We start from the raw sequence: 22,384 nt of genomic DNA on the forward strand, positions 1-22,384 counted from the left end.
GTCCTAAAACCCATATAAGGAGTTACCTCTGGATCGTTCAGCCATTCCCATGGGGAAAATTACTTGGGAAATATAGGGTTTTAGGAATAACACAGAAAATAAGATTAACACAGGTTTAGAAAATCTTTAAAATGTTGTTCTATGAGATAATCAGTCAGTTAACATGACCTTCATGAATTCTGAAGGCTTTATGTGTTTTTTAAATTACATAAATGCTTCAATATTCACAAACAGCGACGTTGGCTGACGAAGATGATCTCATTGACCAAAACGTATAAGATCTCCTCAGCCTGTGTTTACCAAAGACCTTATTTTGGTCATTTATCCAAAACCCCTACAAAAACTTCCATTCATTTTCCCATAGACTTTGTTCAATGAACCATGGCGTTACTTTTGTTCTTTATTGCGCTGCCTGTGCGCAGACGCCATAATAGAAAGGATATTAGGGATGCTTTCTCTATCCTTCTCTATGGTGTGTACGAGCTGTTTGACAGCTAGCTGGCAGAAAAAAAACAAAGAGGAAGAAGAGACACTTCCTGGTCCTCCATTTGTGGTTTTCAAAATAAGAGTTTTGTATTTAGAACTTTTGCTCATGGAAGTCGCACAATGAAATAAGCACATATTACAGCATACAACATTTATAGGAAAAATCAAAGGACAGAGAATTATCTTTTTTTTTTGGTAGCAAATAAAATAAACGGTAGATTTATTCAGAAACGTTCAACCTAACCCACGCTCCAGCTCAGCAGGTGGCGATATACCTTAGACGTGTGAGCAACTAAATGACGCATTAATCCACCGAAGAGGAACAATAATGAATTTGCTCAACTCGAACTGATTCAACAAGCAGGTAGTTTTTGGTTTTACCTACACTAGTTTGCTTTCGTTATAGAACGGATATTTAATAAGCAGTTGGTAATTATAGCTAACACTGTTAATCTGCCGTTCTTTGTGTTATTTTCTTAAATGAAATAACAGTAGCAGCTATATATCAATGGTAGGCTAGCTAGTTAGCCTACCTAGCTAGCTGGCTCTTTTAACGTGCACTGTCCTGTCCAGTAAAAGTGACGGCTAATTTTGAACCGCAGTCCCTGGGCTGGTTATTAAAAACAATTCCAATAACAATCCAGACAGACAATGAGAGCACCCAGAGCAACATAGGACAAGAAACACGTAGCACGCAGACAGAGCAATAGCGCAATAAAACATAATACATCAAATCAACAAAAAGTGTTTGTAACACCTCACAAGCTACATGAAAAGCGGCAATACACAGCTAGTAATTATGTGCACACGTCTGATTGTCCTTTAGCCGTGTCTTAATGTTTTTTTGTGAAGGTACAATAGTTGGTGCACTGTATCTACAAAAGTATGTGGACACCCCTTCAAATTAGTGGATTTGGCTATTTCAGCCACACCCGTTTGTAACGGATGTGAAATGGCTAGCTAGTTAGCGGGTACGCGCTAGTAGCGTTTCAATCAGTTACGTCACTTGCTCTGAAACCTATTAGTAGTGTTGCCCCTTGCTCTGCAAGGGCTGCGGCTTTTGTGGAGCGATGGGTAACAACGCTTCGTGGGTGTCAGTTGTTGATGTGTGCAGAGGGTCCCTGGTTCGCGCCCGTGTCGGGGCGAGGGGACGGTTTAAAGTTATACTGTTACACGTTGCTGACAGGTGTACAAAGTAGAGCACACAGCCATGCAATCGCCATAGACAAACATTAACAGCAGAATGACCTTACTGAAGAGCTCAGTGACTTTCAACGTTGCACCGTCATAGGATGCCACCTTCACAACAAGTCAGTTCATCAAAGTTCTGCCCTACTAGAGCAGAAACGTCTAGGAGCAACAACGGCTCAGCCGCAAAGTGGTAGACCACACAAGCTCACAGAATGGGACCATGAGTGCTGAAGCACGTAAAACTTTTCTGTCCTTGGTTACAACACTCACTACCGAGTTCCAAACTGCCTTTGGAAGCAACTTAAGGACAATAACTGTTTGTCTGGAGCTTCGTGAAATGGGTTTCCATGGCCCGAGCAGCCGCACGCACACAAGCCTAAGATCACCATGCGCCAAGCATCGGCTGGAGTGGTGTAAAGCTCACCGCCATTGGACTCTGGAGCAGCGGAAACATGTGTTCTCTGGAGTAAACTGTACATTATGCTTGTGTCATTTCAGTGAGAAATGGAGGTGGAATGCTTTGTGTCCAAGACCCTAGAGCTCCTTCAGGAGGAGAGAGAAGCAGAGATCGAGGAGACAAGGTATGTATTTAACTCCTATATTATCTTAGAATCATATCGTGTTTGTTACATGCGCCGAATACAACAGATGTAGTAGACCTTACAGTGATATGCTTACGGACAAGCCCTTAACCAACAATGCAGTTAAGAAAAAATAACTGTTAAGTTATTTACTAAATAAATGATAAATGAAGGAAAAATAACATAATTAAAGAGCAACAATAATATAACAGTAACGAGGCTATATACAGGGTATTACGGTACCGAGTCAGTGTGGAGGCTATATACAGGGTGTTACGGTACAGAGTCAATGTGGAGGCTATATACAGGGGGTACTGGTACAGAGTCAATGTGGAGGCTATATACAGGGGGTACCGGTACAGAGTCAGTGTGGAGGCTATATACAGGGGGTACCGGTACAGAGTCAGTGTGGAGGCTATATACAGGGGGTACCGGTACAGAGTCAATGTGGAGGCTATATACAGGGGGTACCGGTACAGAGTCAGTGTGGAGGCTATATACAGGGGGTACCGGTACAGAGTCAATGTGGAGGCTATATACAGGGGGTACCGGTACAGAGTCAATGTGGAGGTTATATACAGGGGGTACAGGTACAGAGTCAGTGTGGAGGCTATGTACAGGGGGTACCGGTACAGAGTCAGTGTGGAGGCTATATACAGGGGGTACCAATGTGGAGGCTATATACAGGGGGTACCAGTGTGGAGGCTATATTCAGGGGGCACCGGTACCGAGTCAGTGTGGAGGCTATATACAGGGGGTACCAGTGTGGAGGCTATATACAGGGGGTACCAGTGTGGAGGCTATATACAGGGGGTACCGGTACCGAGTCGGTGTGGAGGCTATATACAGGGGGTACCGGTACCGAGTCGGTGTGGAGGCTATATACAGGGTGTTACGGTACAGAGTCGGTGTGGTGGCTATATACAGGGGGTACCGGTACAGAGTCAATGTGGAGGCTATATACAGGGGGTACCGGTACCGAGTCGGTGTGGAGGCTATATACAGGGGGTACCGGTACCGCGTCGGTGTGTGGGGGTACCGGTTAGTTGAGGTAATATGTAGGTAGAGGTAAAGTGACTGCATGGGCAATAAACAGAGAGTAGCAGCAGTGTAAAAATGGGGGTTTGGGGGGGGGACAATGCAAATAGTCCGGGTAGCCATTTGGCTAACTGTTCAGGAGTGTTATGGCTTGGGGGTAGAAGCTGTAAAGAAGCCTTTTGGTCCTAGACTTGGCTCTCTGGTACCACTTGCAGTGCGGTACTGGGCCGTACGCACTACCCTCTGTAGTTCCTTGCAGGCGGAGGCCGAGCAGTTGCCATACCAGGCGGTGATGCAACCATTCGGGATGCTCTCGATGTTGCAGCTGTAGAACTTTTTGAGGATATGAGGACCCATGACAAAACTTTTCAGTCAATAGGCATTGTCGTGCCCTCTTCACGACTGTCTTGGTGTGTTTGGACCATGATAGTTCGTTGGTGATGTGGACATCAAGGAACTTGAAGCTCTCAACCTGCTCCACTACAGCCCCGTCGATGAGAATGGGGGCGTGCTCGGTCCTCCTTTTCCTGTAGTCCACAATCAGCTCCTTTGTCTTGCTCACATTGAGGGAGAGGTTGTTGTCCTGGCACCACACTGCCAGGTGTCTGACCTCCTCCCCATAGACCACTGTTGTGTCATCAGCAAACTTAATAATGGTGTTGGAGTCGTGCCTGGTCATGCACTCGTGGGTGAACAGGGAGTACAGGAGGGGACTGAGCACACATCCCTGAGGGGCCCCGGTGTTTAGGTTCAGCGTGGCAGATGTGTTGCTGCCTCCCCTTACCACCTGGGGGGGCGGCCCGTCAGGAAGTCCAGGATCCAGTTGCCTTTCAAAGCACTTCATGGCTACCGACGTGAGTGCTACAGGGCAGTAGTCATTTAGGCAGGTTACCTTTGTGTTCTTGGGCACAGGGACTATGGTGGTCTGCTTGAAACATGTAGATATTACAGACTCAGTCAGGGAGAGGTTGAAGAATCTTGACAGTTGGTCCAAGCATGCTCTGAGTACACAGTCATCCGGTACAAAACATGTTTCCTTTCTGTTGTTTTTAAAGATGTTTTGGTCAGAATGCATTGTGTTCGTCGCTAAATGAATTGCCTCATTGAGGACATTGAAGTGTTTCTGAATGTTTCCTCTTGTTGTGCACCTGCAGGCTATGGCAGGAGAATGTCTCTCTGAAAGATCTCCAGAGTAAAGGTGTTTGTCTTCTGAAGCTGCAGATAGGAAGCCAGTCAACTGGCCTTTATGGAAGATCACTCCTTCTTCTAGAACCCAGAAAACACATGGGCGTCTCTGTGCTACCTAGCAACAACTTTGGACCCGGTAAGAACGTTGAATATCGGGCCTCACGGGTGGCGCAGTGGTCAAGGGCACTGCATCGCAGTGTTAGCTGTGCCACCAGACACTCTGGGTTCGCGCCCAGGCTCTGTCGCAGCCGGCCGCGACCGGGAGGTCCGTGGGGCGACGCACAATTGGCCTAGCGTCGTCCAAGTTAGGGAGGGTTTGGCCGGTAGGGATATCCTTGTCTCATCGCGCACACGTCTCTCCCGAGCCCGTACGGGAGTTGTAGCGATGAGACAAGATAGTAACTACTAACAATTGGATACCACGAAATTGGGGAGAAAAGGGGGTAAAATTAAAAAGTAAATAAATAAACATTAACGTTGAATATCATAGCTTATGGTCTAGCCATCTTTATTTATCTACTGTATGTAAGACCCGCCTGGTTCCATATATTTGATGTCCTGCCAACTCCTATGGCCATTGGAGTTGGCAAAAAGCACAAACAGGTCTATGAAAAGGCTATTTACACTAAATTTGACTAAACTAAATCGCTAACTCTCTGATTGATTTATCTGTGGTTGCAGGAGACATAGTGGGTCTGTATGACCTGGATGGCTGTACGCCGTCCTCCCAGCTGTGTACTGGTGTAGTGACCCGCATCAGTCAGTCAGCGGTAACCGTGGCCTGTGAGGACTCGCCGGACGGACTCAACCTGGACACAGACGCTCTGTACAACCTCATGAAGCTGGCTAACGATGTCACATACAAACGCATGAAAAAGTTAGTAAGAAAACCTATGCCCGAGCTTAACCGTTACCCTGATCTTAACACTAACCTATAACTCTGACTCTAATCCTAACCTATTCCATTACTTGTTGTCCGCAGGGCCTTGAACACTCTGAATGGGTACAGCAGTGGACCAGCCTCGGATTTGATCAGCGTTCTCTTCGGCTACTCAGAACCTGGCTCTATATCACAACCACGTAATGCTTCCTCTCAGGAATATGTTATGAGCTTACTGTATCACACCAGATCTGGAATTATACTCTCTGAAATAGAAGAATGTGAAAATTATTGCCTTTGTGATTTTGGACATCAGAAAAAAATATTCACTTGTCTAAAAAAAAAAAAAAAAACTTCTCAGATGCAAATGTAAGATTGACAATTATCTCTCTTCTTTGTTCAGATGATCTGTGTTTCCTGAACACTGGTCTGGATGAGTCTCAGAGACAGGCGGTGTCGTTTGCGCTGTCTCAGAGAGAGGTAGCTGTAATACACGGGCCACCAGGCACTGGCAAGACAACCACTGTGGTGGAAATCATCCTGCAAGTGGTCAAACGGGGACAGAAGGTAGAGATTATGTCATACAGTACATTGGTGTGTCCATTCTTATCAAGAGAATTATCAAGCATTGACAATTTTTTGTCATATTGAAAAAGTTGCAGAATCTGGCTTTAAATATGGTTTAGGTAATCCTTTTAAATATGGATTAGGTAGTCCCTTTTAAATATGGTTTAGGTAGTCCCTTTTAAATATGGTTTAGGTAGTCCCTTTTAAATATGGTTTAGGTAGTCCCTTTTAAATATGGTTTAGGTAGTCCCTTTTAAATATGGTTTAGGTAGTCCCTTTTTAAATATGGTTTAGGTAGTCCCTTTTTAAATATGGTTTAGGTAGTAGTCCCTTTTTAAATATGGTTTAGGTAGTAGTCCCTTTTTAAATATGGTTTAGGTAGTAGTCCCTTTTTAAATATGGTTTAGGTAGTAGTCCCTTTTTAAATATGGTTTAGGTAGTAGTCCCTTTTTAAATATGGTTTAGGTAGTAGTCCCTTTTTAAATATGGTTTAGGTAGTAGTCCCTTTTTAAATATGGTTTAGGTAGTAGTCCCTTTTTAAATATGGTTTAGGTAGTAGTCCCTTTTTAAATATGGTTTAGGTAGTAGTCCCTTTTTAAATATGGTTTAGGTAGTAGTCCCTTTTTAAATATGGTTTAGGTAGTAGTCCCTTTTTAAATATGGTTTAGGTAGTAGTCCCTTTTTAAATATGGTTTAGGTAGTAGTCCCTTTTTAAATATGGTTTAGGTAGTAGTCCCTTTTTAAATATGGTTTAGGTAGTAGTCCCTTTTTAAATATGGTTTAGGTAGTAGTCCCTTTTTAAATATGGTTTAGGTAGTAGTCCCTTTTTAAATATGGTTTAGGTAGTAGTCCCTTTTTAAATATGGTTTAGGTAGTAGTCCCTTTTTAAATATGGTTTAGGTAGTAGTCCCTTTTTAAATATGGTTTAGGTAGTAGTCCCTTTTTAAATATGGTTTAGGTAGTAGTCCCTTTTTAAATATGGTTTAGGTAGTAGTCCCTTTTTAAATATGGTTTAGGTAGTAGTCCCTTTTTAAATATGGTTTAGGTAGTAGTCCCTTTTTAAATATGGTTTAGGTAGTAGTCCCTTTTTAAATATGGTTTAGGTAGTAGTCCCTTTTTAAATATGGTTTAGGTAGTAGTCCCTTTTTAAATATGGTTTAGGTAGTAGTCCCTTTTTAAATATGGTTTAGGTAGTAGTCCCTTTTTAAATATGGTTTAGGTAGTAGTCCCTTTTTAAATATGGTTTAGGTAGTAGTCCCTTTTTAAATATGGTTTAGGTAGTAGTCCCTTTTTAAATATGGTTTAGGTAGTAGTCCCTTTTTAAATATGGTTTAGGTAGTAGTCCCTTTTTAAATATGGTTTAGGTAGTAGTCCCTTTTTAAATATGGTTTAGGTAGTAGTCCCTTTTTAAATATGGTTTAGGTAGTAGTCCCTTTTTAAATATGGTTTAGGTAGTAGTCCCTTTTTAAATATGGTTTAGGTAGTAGTCCCTTTTTAAATATGGTTTAGGTAGTAGTCCCTTTTTTAAATATGGTTTAGGTAGTAGTCCCTTTTTTAAATATGGTTTAGGTAGTAGTCCCTTTTTTAAATATGGTTTAGGTAGTAGTCCCTTTTTTAAATATGGTTTAGGTAGTAGTCCCTTTTTTAAATATGGTTTTAGGTAGTAGTCCCTTTTTTAAATATGGTTTAGGTAGTAGTCCCTTTTTTAAATATGGTTTAGGTAGTAGTCCCTTTTTTAAATATGGTTTAGGTAGTAGTCCCTTTTTTAAATATGGTTTAGGTAGTAGTCCCTTTTTTAAATATGGTTTAGGTAGTAGTCCCTTTTTTAAATATGGTTTAGGTAGTAGTCCCTTTTTTAAATATGGTTTAGGTAGTAGTCCCTTTTTTAAATATGGTTTAGGTAGTAGTCCCTTTTTTAAATATGGTTTAGGTAGTAGTCCCTTTTTTAAATATGGTTTAGGTAGTAGTCCCTTTTTTAAATATGGTTTAGGTAGTAGTCCCTTTTTTAAATATGGTTTAGGTAGTAGTCCCTTTTTTAAATATGGTTTAGGTAGTAGTCCCTTTTTTAAATATGGTTTAGGTAGTAGTCCCTTTTTTAAATATGGTTTAGGTAGTAGTCCCTTTTTTAAATATGGTTTAGGTAGTAGTCCCTTTTTTAAATATGGTTTAGGTAGTAGTCCCTTTTTTAAATATGGTTTAGGTAGTAGTCCCTTTTTTAAATATGGTTTAGGTAGTAGTCCCTTTTTTAAATATGGTTTAGGTAGTAGTCCCTTTTTTAAATATGGTTTAGGTAGTAGTCCCTTTTTTAAATATGGTTTAGGTAGTAGTCCCTTTTTTAAATATGGTTTAGGTAGTAGTCCCTTTTTTAAATATGGTTTAGGTAGTAGTCCCTTTTTTAAATATGGTTTAGGTAGTAGTCCCTTTTTTAAATATGGTTTAGGTAGTAGTCCCTTCTTAAATATGGTTTAGGTAGTCCCTTGTAATCATAATAATGGCTTGATTGTTTTGTTAGTCACACTTGGACCAGATTTGGACTCTTATTGGTGACCGAGCTACATACCCTGTTGGTATGTTACATACCTAGCTACATACCCTGTTGGTATGTTACATACCTAGCTACATACCCCAACCAGAAGCCATGGATCACAGGCTAGATCTACACTGAGCTAAAGGGTAGAGCTGCCGCTTTCAAGGAGCGGGACACTAATCCGGACGCTTATAAGAAATCCCGCTACTCACTCAGATGAACCATCAAACAGGCCCAGTGTCAATACAGGATTAAGATTGAATCCTACTACATCGGCTCTGACGCTCGTTGGATGTGGCAGGGCTTGAAAACTATTACGGTCCACAAAGGGAAACCCAGATGCGAGCTGCCCAGTGACGCGAGCCAGACTAGCTAAATGTCTTCTAAGCTCGCTTCGAGGCAAGCAACACTGAAGCATGCATGAGAGCACCAGCTGTACCGGATGACTGTGTACTCAGAGCATGCGTGGACCAACTGTCAAGTTTCTTCAACCTCTCCCTGACTGAGTCTGTAATATCTACATGTTTCAAGCAGACCACCATTGTCCCTGTGCCCAAGAACACAAAGGTAACCTGCCTAAATGACTACTGCCCTGTAGCACTCACGTCGGTAGCCATGAAGTGCTTTGAAAGGCAACTGGATTCTGGACTTCCTGACGGGCCGCCCCCCAGGTGGTAAGGGGAGGCAACAACACATCTGCCACGCTGATCCTCAACACGGGACCCTCGGGTGCGTGCTCAGTCCCCTCCTGTACTCCCTGTTCACCCACGACTGCATGGCCATGCACGACTCCAACACCATCATTAAGTTTGCTGATGACACAACAGTGGTAGGCCTGACCACCGACAACAATGAGACGGCCTATGGGGAGGAGGTCAGAGACCTGGCAGTGTGGTTCCAGGACAACAACCTCTCCCTCAACGTGATCAAGACAAAGGAGCTGATTGTGGACTACAGGAAAAGGAGGGCTGATCACGCCCCCATTCTCATCGACGGGTCTGTAGTGGAGCAGGTTGAGAGCTTCAAGTTCCTTGGTGTCCACATCACCAACCAACTATTATGGTCCAAACACACCAAGGCAGTCGTGAAGAGGGCACGACAACACCTTTTTCCCCCTCAGGAGACTGAAAAGATTTGTCATGGGTCCCCAGATCCTCAAAAGGTTCTACAGCTGCACCATCGAGGGCATCCTGAGCGGTTGCATCACCGCGGCAACTGCTCGGCGTCCGACTGTAATTCGCTACAGAGGGTCGTGCGTACGGCCCAGTTCATCACTGGGGCCAAGCTTCCTGCCAGGACCTCAATATCAGGCGGTGTCAGAGGAAGGCCCTAAAAATTGTCACCCAACCCCGCACATTGACTCGGTACCGGCACCCCGTGTACATATATAGCCTCGTTATTGTTATTTTGTTTAAATTTAAATGTTTTACTTTATTTATTAAATATTTTCTTAACTCTATTTCTTGACCTGCGTGGTTAAGGGCTTTTAAGTAAGCATTTTACAGTAATTTTATTTGAATGTCTTTCTCTGTTTTGTTTCTCTGTTTGTCCTGTAGGTCCTGTGCTGTGCTGGTTCTAACGTGGCCGTGGATAACCTGGTAGAGCGCCTGGCTAAGGCCAAAGCTAAGGTCCTGAGACTGGGTCACCCTGCCCGCCTGCTAGAGTCCATTCAGAAACACTCGCTAGACGCCGTCCTCGCTCACAGTGACAACACCAACATCATCGCTGACATACGCAAAGATATCGACAAAGCTTTTGTGAGTATTGATAATATGGCATCAATGATAATCACATCTTTATGTCAGTGTGGTGAATTTACAGTGGGGCGCTAGCATGGTCTCTAATTATTTGACTGGTAAATTATGATCACAGATATTTTGGTTTCAGAAGTTACTGTAATACAGTACCAGTCCAAAGTTTGGACACACCTACTCATTCAAGCGATTTTCTTTATTTTTACAATTTTCTACATTTTAGAATAATAGTGAAGACATCAAAACTATGAAATAACACATCATGTAATAACCAAAGTGTCCAACAAATCAAAATATATTTTATATTTGAGATTCTTCAAATATAAAATATTTGTTTTACACTTTTTTGTTTACTACATAATTCCATATGTTATTTAATAACTTCGATGTTTTCACTATTATTCTACATTGTAGAAAATAGTAAAAATATAGAAAAACCCTTCAATGAGTAGATGTTTCCAAACTTTTGACAGGTTCTGTACACAGTATATCAATGTCCAGAAACTGATTTTGATTGATTGACTCCCATTGATTAACTCCCAGCTCCTCACATTCGGATTTGTGACTTTTAGACTTAGATAATAAGGTAATGTTCTCTGTGTATTTTTCATGATGTATTGGAATGCTTCTGGGTTTGATATTGTTGTGTTTTCTCAATGTATGGTGAAGATGGGGATGAAGAAGATGAAGGACAAACGAGATCGGATCCACCTGAAGAGGGAGGTAGGAGAGCTGAGGAAAGAGCTGAGGACCAGGGAAGCTACAGCCATTGCTGAGGTCCTCAAACGCGCTGATGTGGTTCTAGCTACTAACACAGGTGAGTGATGGTGGATATCAACAGTTGTTCATTAGGGCACACGCTATAAAACGTTTCAAAAATGTTTTGCAACACAACAAGTCCTGGTTGCGCCTTCCTATTTCAGTCCGTTTTCTTCCCTTTGGACACAACCCTCTATCTTCATTGTGACTGGATGTGTGTCCTATTGAACAATATTATTACCTGTCTGTGTTGTCTCCAGGTGCTAATGATGGTGGCCCTCTGAAGAACCTACCTGTAGACCATTTTGACTGGGTGGTGATCGATGAGTGTGCCCAGGCGTTGGAGAGCTCATGCTGGATCGCTCTGCTCCGAGGCAGGAAGTGTATCCTGGCTGGAGACTACAAGCAGCTGCCACCCACCATCAAGTCTCACACGTAAATATCAGCTCTTCTTATTGGTCCCACCAACACATATATGTTGCTCTGTGTATAGTCAGTGGAATTGGTCACATTTCGAGTTTGGAGACCAAGGGGGGTGCATGTAGATAAGGAATAAGATGGGGCCTTAAACGGAGCCTTCAGAGCAGGGCTCAAAATTAAAGGCGTCCCATCTTCCCGGTGTAACAGTTTAACTTTAGTCCGTCCCCTCGCCCCGACCCGAAGCAGGGACCCTCTGCACACATCAACAACAGTCACCCACGAAGCATCGTTACCCATCGCTCCACAAAAGCCGCGGCCCTTGCAGAGCAAGGGGAACCACTACTTCAAGGTCTCAGAGCGAGTGACGTCACCGATTGAAAGGCTATTAGCGCGCACCACCGCTAACTAGATAGTCATTTCACATCCGTTACACCAGGATGAGGGGGAAAAATCCTAGACCACCTTTACTCCAATCACAGAGACATGTACAAAGCTCTCCCTCACCCTCTATTTGGCAAATCTGACCATAATTATATCCTGATTCCTGCTTACAAGCAAAAACTAAAGCAGGAAGTACCAGTGACTCGCTCAATACGGAAGTGGTCAGATGACGCGGATGCTACACTACAGGACTGTTTTGCTAGCACAGACTGGAATATGTATTGGGATTCATCCAATGGCATTGAGGAGTACACCACATCAGTCACTGGCTTCATCAATAAGTGCATCAACGATGTCGTCCGCACAGTGACCGTACGTACATATCCCAACCAGAAGCCATGGATTACAGGCAAGATCCGCATCGAGCTAAAGGCTAGAGCTGCCGCTTTCAAGGAGCGGGAGACTAATCCGTACGCTTATAAGAAATCCCGCTATGCCCTCAGACGAACCATCAAACAAGCAAAGCGTCAATACAGGATTAAGATTGAATCCTACTACACCGGCTCTGACGCTCGTCTGATGTGGCAGGGCTTGAAAACTATTACGGACTACAAAGGGAAACCCAGACGCAAGCTGCCCAGTGACGCGAGCCTACCAGACGAGCTAAATGCATTTTATGCTCGCTTCGAGGCAAGTAACACTGAAGCATGCATGAGAGCACCAGCTGTTCTGGATGACTGTGTGATAACGCTCTCGGTAGCCGATGTGAACAAAACCTTTAAACAGATCAACATTCACAAAGCCGCGATGGATTACCAGGACGTGTACTCAAAGCATGCGCAGACCAACTGTCTTCACTGACATTTTTCACCTATCCCTGACCGAGTCTGTAATAAAATAATAAAATAAAAATGCTCCAATAAAGATGTAAAATGAGCAACAGGTAGTGGGTTCTGACTGTCCCCAGTCACACCTGCCATGTAAATAGTTTGTTAAACAGTATTCATGCTTGTGTCGTTTTTTACTTTTTGCCATATTTAAAATGGATACTTGGATTTCAATCAATACTATTTTTCTCATCCAGGGCTGCGTCTAAAGGCCTGTCTGTCAGCCTGATGGAGAGGTTGATCCAGAAGTATGGAGACTCCGTAGTCAGGATGCTGACAGTGCAGTACCGCATGAACAGTAACATCATGACCTGGGCCTCAGAACAGATGTACCAGGGGCAACTCACCGCACACAGCTCAGTGGAGAAACACCTGCTCAAGTAACAATTGCCTCCTTTTGGCTACGTTTACACCGGCAGCCCAATTCAGGTTCTTTTTGCCCCAAGTATTGGCATCTGGTCTGATTTGGTCAAAAGATCAATAATTAGTCAAAGGATCAGAATTGGGCTGCCTGTGTAAACACAGCCCATTTATCTCACATCAAATTAGTAGACATTTTAATGAGGGTTTAGGATCACAATTTACAGTTCAATTCCATTTGAATTCAGTAATTTAACTGGAAGTCCAATTTGGATTTTCATTCTAGACTTTAAGTTAATTCCTGGATTGACGGAAGGAAGTTGACTCTCACTTTACTTCCTGAATTGAATTGGAATTGACCCCAACCCTGTAAGGAACCCAGTTCTAACATGGCTCTTCCCCCTGAACAGAGATCTCCCAGGAGTAGCCAGTGTTGAAGAGACCAGCACCCCTCTCCTCCTCATAGACACAGCAGGCTGTGGGCTTAGTGAGATGGAGGTGACAGACGAACAGTCCAAAGGAAACCAAGGTCAGCTTTCTAAATGATATGAGGTGGTGTCCTATTTCCTGTTGGTTGTTGATTTTATGTTGTGATCATGTTTGTTATTTTTACTACTACCAAACCAAAATGTCCCCTAGCTCTACACAGTATGACCTAGTCTAAACTAAGAGGAAACACACGCGGGTATCTTGTCTTCTTAGGACCCGTGTGAGGTGCTGAAATCTAATAAACTAATTGTGATGAACTCGTATTCTGATAAACAGGTGAGGTGGACATTGTGGAACTGCACATCAAAGCGTTGACTGAAGCTGGGGTGAAACCTAAAGACATCGCTGTTATTGCCCCTTACAATCTGCAGGTGAGTCACGGCTGCTTTCTGCACTATTGAACGTTTTAGCTCTATTTGTTTTTGGGGTGGAGATCAGTTGAGTTTTGCAGAGCCCTGTGTCTTGTAAGCCTTGATCTGAAACGTTTGTGACAGAAGGTGCAGAGGCTGTTTATGTTCTTGTCTGTGTTTAGGTGCATCTCCTGCGTCAGCGTCTCTCAGCCAGACATCCCGATCTGGAGATCAAGTCTGTCGACGGCTTCCAGGGCAGAGAGAAGGAGGCTGTGGTGCTGACCTTGGTCAGATCTAACAGGAAAGGTAAACTAGTGTGTGTGTGTGTGTGTCGTCTATTTCTACCAACGTGCTGATGTACTAAGTTCTATTTCTCCTTCAGGTGAGATAGGGTTCTTAGCTGAAGACCGGAGGATCAACGTGGCTGTGACTCGAGCCAGACGTCACCTGGCCCTGGTGTGTGACACACAGACCGTCCAGACCCACGGCTTCCTCAAGACCCTCATCGATCACATGACCCAGCACGGAGACGTACGCACCGCCTTTGAGTACCTGCGGGTAGGTTTATAATCCTTTTGGAATCAATAACGTATCAGTCTATCAAGGGAATGTTTTTTTTAGTCCCCCCCATTTAAACGTACTTGTTTTGCTATCGATATCGGCAATACTAGCCTAAAAATATTGTATTCCATATCGGCAATACTAGCCTAAAAATATTGTATTCCATATCGGCAATACTAGCCTAAAAATATTGTATTCCATATCGGCAATACTAGCCTAAAAAATATTGTATTCCATATCGGCAATACTAGCCTAAAAAATATTGTATTCCATATCGGCAATACTAGCCTAAAAAATATTGTATTCCATATCGGCAATACTAGCCTAAAAAATATTGTATTCCATATCGGCAATACTAGCCTAAAAAATATTGTATTCCATATCGGCAATACTAGCCTAAAAAATATTGTATTCCATATCGGCAATACTAGCCTAAAAAATATTGTATTCCATATCGGCAATACTAGCCTAAAAAATATTGTATTCCATATCGGCAATACTAGCCTAAAACATATCGTAATCCATATCGGCAATACTAGCCACAAACACAGTATTCATACCCCTTGACTTATTCCACATTTTGTTACAGCCTAAATTCAAATGGATGAAGTATTATTATTTTTCTCACATCTACACCCCTGATGACGAAGTGAAAACATCCTAGTAATCTGATGTCAGAGCCAAGGCTCTTCATAGAACAGTTATGTTGTGGGCTACTGTAGACTAGTACCTGGTGCGCTCTGTCCGCTAATACCAGATTATTAACTGGAAGTAGTTTTCTATTCATCACTCTCGGGTTTCCTTCCTCTCTGGCAACTGAGTTAGGAAGGACGACTGTATATTTTGTAGTGACTGGGTGTATTAATGCACCATCCAAAGTGTAATTAATAACTTCACCATGCTCAAAAGGGATATTCAATGTCTGCATTTTATTATTTTACCCATCTACCAATAGGTGCCCTTCTTTACAAGGCATTGGAAAACCTCCCTGGTCTTTGTGGTTGAATCTGTGTTTGAAATTCACTGCTGGACTGAGGGACCTTACAGATAATTGTATGTGTGGGGGTACAGAGATGAGGTAGTCATGTTAAACACTATTTCACAGTCCATTAAACTTTATTATGAGACTTGTTAAGCACATTTTTTCTCCTTCGCCATGTTCAGACACACGGTTCTCAAGAGTGGTGGAAATGGAAGAAGAAGAACCAGATTCTCGGGAATCTCGCTGTCTGCTCCGACCAATTGCGCGCATGCGCAGTGTCTCCATGGATCGTGCGAACATTGACGTCAGGGTACAGGCTACAATTTGTTGTGCTCGTTCCGAGTTTCTGCAGCGTCATCACGTTGACTGTTCTCCAGGCCTCAGTGCCTGTATTGAGGGAGGAAAGATCCTCACGTCACCAGAAGCAGGCCGAGTGGTTCCTATGTCGAAGATCCAGAATGGCTGGTATAAACTTTGCGTGGCGTTCTAGACCGACGTCCAGCAAACACCTCAGAGTCTACAAACTAAGAATAATCAAGAGCCTCTGGCTATTACAGCCAACAGTGTTATACACATCCATGCACGGGCAGGTTTGGCAAGCGAGGCCAGAGATTTGGTTCTTATGGGCCTGGCCCCTAAGAGGGCCAATCTGATGGCTAGAGGTTTATCTCCGACTGTTATTGCTACCGTTCAGTCTGCAAGGGGGCCCTCCATGAGAAGGCTGTATGGATATAAGTGGCAAGCAATTTTGAGCTCTGGTGCCAAGGTAAAGGAATGGTTCCTTTTCAGGCGGGATTATATTTCTCCATAGTATGTTGTACATAAGTTGACTGACTGAAAGGGAACTTAACGTTATGACTATAACTACTGTTCCCTGAAGGAGGGAAACGAGGTACAACACCTGTTTTAGCCCCGCACCGCCCATTCCTGAGCTCGGTGAAGAGCGGTTTGAAATGGAAGGAATGAATCCGAGCCTCACACGTATCACCTGTGGAAGGCGGGGCTTCTAGCGAGGCGCGGATTTCATTGGCCTTGTCAGGCACAACTCCCCATAGTATGCTGTACCTCGTTTGCCTCCTTAAGGGAACAGTAGTTAGAGTCATAACGTTACGATATTAAACTATAAAATATCGATATTGGCAATATTAGCCTAAAATATATCTCTATTGATAAAGGCAATACTAGTCTAAAAAATATTGTTATCCATATGGGGCAATACTAGCCTGAGAAATAAATTGGTATAAATCGAAACTGAAAGTATCATCCATCCATCCTACAGGACATTGTGCCCCAGAACTACACCAGAGACCACCGAGATACCAAGTCCAGCAACACTACCGCTAGCAGCTCCTCATCCACCTCCAACAAGCAGAAGGGCAGAGGTCAGGCTGGGAGCAAGGTGGAGCCAGGACACAAGAAGACCTCTGGGGGGAACAAGACCCAGGGAGGACAGCCCCAGACAGGTTCAGCTATGACGTTATTCACATAGTGTAGTAATAAGGACGAGTTTAACGGTTTGGAGAGGCTGGTTTTCCAGAACCAGAGTAAGCCTAGTCCTAGACTAAAAATCTAATTCAATGGAAAATCTCAATTGAAAATAGTTTTGTTTTATTCCAGGATCAGGTTTAATCTACCCCCTTGCTGTGGTAGTGATACAGAAATATGCACACAACTGAAATTTTAAACAAAAGTTTACATGTTCACGTTGATTAACATGACACAGATCCCGGCACACACAGCCAAGCCAGACGTTCCACCCCCACGGAGGAGGAGCAGAGACTGACCCAGATAAAATACCTGGAAATCAAGGGCCAGGTGGAGTGGTTCCTACAGGACCCAGACCAGACGGAGCTACGGTTTCCCTCGACCCTCAACTCCCACGACCGCCTGCTCGTACACCAGGTACATAATACTTTGTGTTTTTGTTAAGTTGCTGATGCAAAGTACACTAACTTCTACGGCTACCGATTAGCTAAAAACAAAGCACAGTTTTTCCTTCAGGAAAATTACTTTTTTGTAGTTGTACATTATGAATGTACAAATTATGGTGAGACTTTTCATAAGCTCATTTTGTGTTTCTCTTTCTCACCTGCACCCTGTATTGTACTTTGATGTTGTGCTTTGTTTTTCCTGTTGCAAATAAATACACCTAAAACAGGTTGCAGAGGAGCTGGGCCTGAACCATGAGAGCCAGGGAGAGGGAAAGGACAGATGCATCACTGTCTCCAGACCCCCGACAGGGCCTAACGAGGCTGGGGAAGAAGAGGAGCAACAAGCCCTACAACCAGCAGCCGTCCTGGAGGAAGACAGGGTTACAGGGCCTCCTGTAGGGCAACCGGCAGCCGTCCTGGAGGAAGACAGGGTTACAGGGCCTCCTGTAGGGCACCCGGCAGCCGTCCTGGAGGAAGACAGTGTTACAGGGCCTCCTGTAGGGCAACCGGCAGCACCTGTAGATCTCAAGACTTTACATCTGGAACGAATGAGACGGGAGCAGGAGAGGAGGGAGCAGAAGAAGCATCTAGAGACCGTCCGTACAGCAGGACAGACTCAGACTGCTAAGAAGGCCAAGGCAAAAGGTTAGTGAAAAAAATGATCAAATTAGCAGTCAAAAATGATGATCAACATAAGTTCTGATCAAACCGTATTCCTCCTTTATGATCAACAAGGCTCACTCTAATTGCCTGTTTTATTTTTGATCCTCCGATATACACCTCAGATTGTATAACACCTCAGATTGCAGCCCAAATAAATGCTTCACAGAGTTCAAGTAACAGACACATCTCAACATCATCTGTTCAGAGGAGACTGTGTGAATCAGGCCTTCATGGTCAAATTGCTGCAAAGAAACAACTACAAAAGGACACCAATAATAAGAAGAGACTTGCTTGGGCCAAGAAACACGAACAATGGACATTAGACTGGTGGGAATCTGACCTTTGGTATGATGAGTCCAAATTAGAGATTTTTGGTTCCAACCGCCATGTCTTTGTGAGAAGCAGGGTAGAAGCAGGGTCTCCACGTGTGGTTCCAACCGTGAAGCATGGAGGAGGAGGTGTGATGATGTGGGGGTGCTTTGCTGGTGACACTGTCAGTCATATATTTAGAATTCAAGGCACACTTAACCAGCATGGCTACCACAGCATTCTGCAGTGATACGCCATCCCATCTGGTTTGTGCTTAGTAGGACAATCATTTGTTTTTCAACAGGACAATGACCCAACACACCTCCAGGCTGTGTAAGGGCTATTTGACCAAGGAGAGTGATGGAGTGCTGCATCAGATGACCTGGAACCACAATCATCTGACCTCAACCCAATTGAGATGGTTTGGGATGAGTCGGACCACAGAGGGAAGGAAAAGCAGCCAACAAGTGCTCAGCATATATGGGGACTCCTTCAAGACTGTTTAAAAAACATTCCAGGTGAAGCTGGTTGAGAGAATGCCAAGAGTGTGCAAAGCTGTCATCAAGGCAAAGGGTGTCTACTTTGAAGAATCTAAAATAACTTTTTTTTGTGTTACTACATGATTCCATATGTGTTATTTCATAGTTTTGATGTCTTCACTATTATTCTACAATGTAGAAAACAGTAAAATAAAGAAAAACCCTTCAATGAGTAGGTGTGTCCTAACTTTTGACTGGTTCTGTATAATTTCTCTCCTCTAGGAAAGACCAAAAAGACCAAAGCGGGTGCCTGTGAGATCGCTGCGGCTGCGACGGCGGACGATGATTTTGACACCCTTATAGATGCCGTGGTGAAGGCAGAACGTGTCTGTAGTTTTGTCAAGTGTAAAACGTTAGTCATTTATCTGGGACAACTCTGTCTGTTCTGCAACAGACAATACTGCCTCGGTCACCACATACCTGAGGTAAGACGTTGTTTCCAGATCTAGGCAAATCATTTTCTGACTGTATTATGTTCCACTGTTTAGTAAACATTTGCACGTTTAGCTGCCAGAGTTAATCCGTTAACTCGAGTTAATCAAGACGTCTATATAAGTCCAATGCAGCCATTTTTATCAAATCATTTCTGGTTAACAATTTAAGTACCTTACTGTGATTGTTTTTGAATTAAAATGTCCAAAAGACACAATGTCTTCTTAGCAAAATGCAAACATTTTCAAGCAGGAATTTGGCTAGGACAGTCTGGAAGTGGGCTGAGGAGCCTAATGGGAGGAGCCTACTGGGAGGGTAACCTGAAAACTAGCTCTTTTTGGCAGAGAAGAAACCCTTTGTGGTTCTATTAACTTACACCGCCTGGTGATGTGACCAGAAACCCACCCAGCCGATCAAACTGACATGTCAGGCAGTCTTTTCAAACAGCTCTTACACTAAAAGTGCATTATCATAATTTTCACAGTATTATTCCAACTTTATAGCGTGAAAATATATATAAAACACGTTTTGGACTGCACTGCCCTTTTAAATGACAGATCACTAAACTAATTCTGCATTTGCAAGTAAACTCAATTACATTTGTTTTCCGTTCGACATCTCTAATTTGTTGTAACTCTTATCTACCAGTGGTCACTTTCAGGTATATTTTGTATTTAGTGGACTGATTTTAATTTAGTTTCACATTTTTGGAAAGGTTATTCTCTGATGTTTCTGTGTTGTGACTCCTCTGGGACTGTTGTGACTCCTCTGGGACTGTTGTGACTCCTCTGACTGTGTTGTGACTCCTCTGTGACTGTGTTGTGACTCCTCTGGGACTGTGTTGTGACTCATCTGGGACTGTGTTGTGACTGTGTTGTGACTCCTCGGTGACTGTGTTGTGACTCCTCGGTGACTGTGTTGTGACTCCTCTGGGACTGTGTTGTGACTCCTCGGTGACTGTGTTGTGACTCCTCTGGGACTGTGTTGTGACTCCTCTGGGACTGTGTTGTGACTCCTCGGTGACTGTGTTGTGACTCCTCGGTGACTGTGTTGTGACTCCTCTGGGACTGTGTTGTGACTCCTCTGTGACTGTGTTGTGACTCCTCTGGGACTGTGTTGTGACTCCTCTGTGACTGTGTTGTGACTCCTCCAGGTCCATGGGTGTGGAGACCAAGCCAGGGCCAATGCCAGGATGAGGATCAGTAAAGAAGGGGTTCTGTATGCCGGTAGTGGACACAAGAACAAGTCTGTAGATCCGAACAAGAAGGCCTATCTACACAGGAAGCTGGACTCCAAACTCAAAGACATGGAAAAGCAGCGGAAGACCAAACCCAAAGAGAATGACAATAATTGACCTTTGACCTTTTTAATTCCAGTTTGTCAGTGACTGTAAACTCTGAGGATGATCCTTTGTGGACTGAATAGATATAATTATTAAACAGATTACTGCTAAATTATTTCAACCGGTCTGTCAATATCTTGTGTTTTAATATAGTATATAACTCAATACGTCTTATAAACACACATACAGGACATAACAGGACATAACTTCCAGTACTTTATTGTCCATTAACTTAGAGAATGGAGTTGTCTTTATGCTCAGAAACCAATCCCCCGAGACACACGCTGATGGACTGGGTCATCTGCAGTGCCGCGTCCCTGAAATAATTTGTAGGGGGTTAGTGCCTTGATCGTCGGCACAACGGCAGGGGACGGTATCTAGGATGATGCCAGCAACCCTCCAGTTGCCGGCTCACTGCACCAGATTTTCCCATCTGAGCTGGGATTCGTACCGACAACTCTCCGGGTGCTGACCCGCTTCTCTAACCACTAGGCTACTTTAATATTATTATATATTTCTAGACCTTTATCAACGGTTCTGATTTCATTATGGTTGACAGTTGTCAAGTGCTACTGAAGTCTCTTCTTTTTTTTCTTCTGATCGTGTAATTTAGGCATGGGCAACTGGCAGCCCGCGGATCAATTTCCAAATTGTAAAAAAAATAAAAATGTAATTCAGTCTGCGTCTCAACATACTAGTAGAATACACATGGTGCCAGTCCCAAATGTACTTGTTCATCATCACTCAACTAGCCCAGAAATGGTTCAGGGGCGCTGCATTGCCTCCAGGCCATCAGGGTATGTCTCAGGGGATTGGGTGGTGACCATAAAGACACATTTCCATTCTCTGTACGTTAATGGACAATAAAGTGGAGGCCAGCAACATCGTTTCACTTGGGGCCTGAGCCTGGTTGCATAAAACATCGTGTTTCTCTTTAGGAATCATTTCCCCTTACCTAAGGGAATTGTTAAAGGCCGTTGCATAGAGCACCTAGGTAAGGGCTTACTTAAGGGGTTTTACGCTAGTCTAAAGTCCTGTAGAGCAGGAAGAATCTCTTGTTACCATGGAGATGACCTGATTCACTCACTGAACATCTCATCAAAGAGCATTTTATTTTGGGAGATCACAAAATAGAACTTCTACATTCAAGACAGGAGAAATAAGTTGATTCATAAGATAATAAAACATGTTTCTCTACTTTTAATCTCAATTTGTTTCTATTACTTTCTAGCACATCAAGCTAACTTACAGAGTAGGTAGCTTAGCTAGCTAGCTAGCTTTGTAGCCATGGATTGTGCTCCTTCCATTGTTTCACTAGGTAGCTATTGTTAGCTAGCTATACACCTAGCTAGCTAGTTGATGTTTTCCTTTTTGCAACCAGGGCAGAGAAAAACATTCACCTGCACGAATTCACCTTAAAATATTTTCTGCAACTGACTTAGTCAACCAGGGCCCAGTTGCATAAAACATCAAGTTATTCATCACCTCATCGTTTCCCTTACAATTTCTTTAAGTCAGTGTCACAAAACATTTTAAGGTAAATTTCCCTCATAAATTAAGTGAAAAAGTTAGGGATGCCCATGAGGTCCCTTAACCGCTTCATTCAGTATTAATATCAATGTAAACCGCATTTGTGGAGGTGCCCTGGTTTCAATAGTAAAACAACCGCCAGCTAGGTAGCTAGCTAGTTAGCTTCTTAGCTAAACAATGGAAAGTGCACAATCCACGGCTACAAAGCTAGCTAGCTACTCTCTGTAAGCTAGCTTG

At 43.3% G+C, this 22,384-nt stretch overlaps 1 protein-coding gene across 1 annotated transcript; it reads left to right on the top strand.

The window, feature by feature from the left end:
- The first annotated feature begins 783 nt into the window (after nucleotides 1-783).
- ighmbp2 (immunoglobulin mu DNA binding protein 2) lies at nucleotides 784-21,768 on the top strand. Its single transcript, XM_039017808.1, has 19 exons — nucleotides 784-850; nucleotides 2,176-2,258; nucleotides 4,451-4,620; nucleotides 5,166-5,361; nucleotides 5,467-5,564; nucleotides 5,768-5,931; nucleotides 10,015-10,215; nucleotides 10,882-11,029; nucleotides 11,232-11,406; nucleotides 12,857-13,039; nucleotides 13,430-13,548; nucleotides 13,785-13,879; nucleotides 14,041-14,164; nucleotides 14,241-14,416; nucleotides 16,681-16,864; nucleotides 17,125-17,303; nucleotides 17,560-17,977; nucleotides 19,066-19,268; nucleotides 20,429-21,768. The coding sequence occupies exons 2-19, from the start codon at nucleotides 2,182-2,184 to the stop codon at nucleotides 20,627-20,629; spliced, it is 3,111 nt and encodes a 1,036-aa protein (XP_038873736.1). The 5' UTR covers nucleotides 784-850; nucleotides 2,176-2,181; the 3' UTR covers nucleotides 20,630-21,768.
- Nucleotides 21,769-22,384: the final 616 nt, after the last annotated feature.

This window comes from Salvelinus namaycush, chromosome 21 (assembly GCF_016432855.1).
Source record: "Salvelinus namaycush isolate Seneca chromosome 21, SaNama_1.0, whole genome shotgun sequence".
NCBI classification, from domain to species: Eukaryota; Metazoa; Chordata; class Actinopteri; order Salmoniformes; family Salmonidae; genus Salvelinus; species Salvelinus namaycush.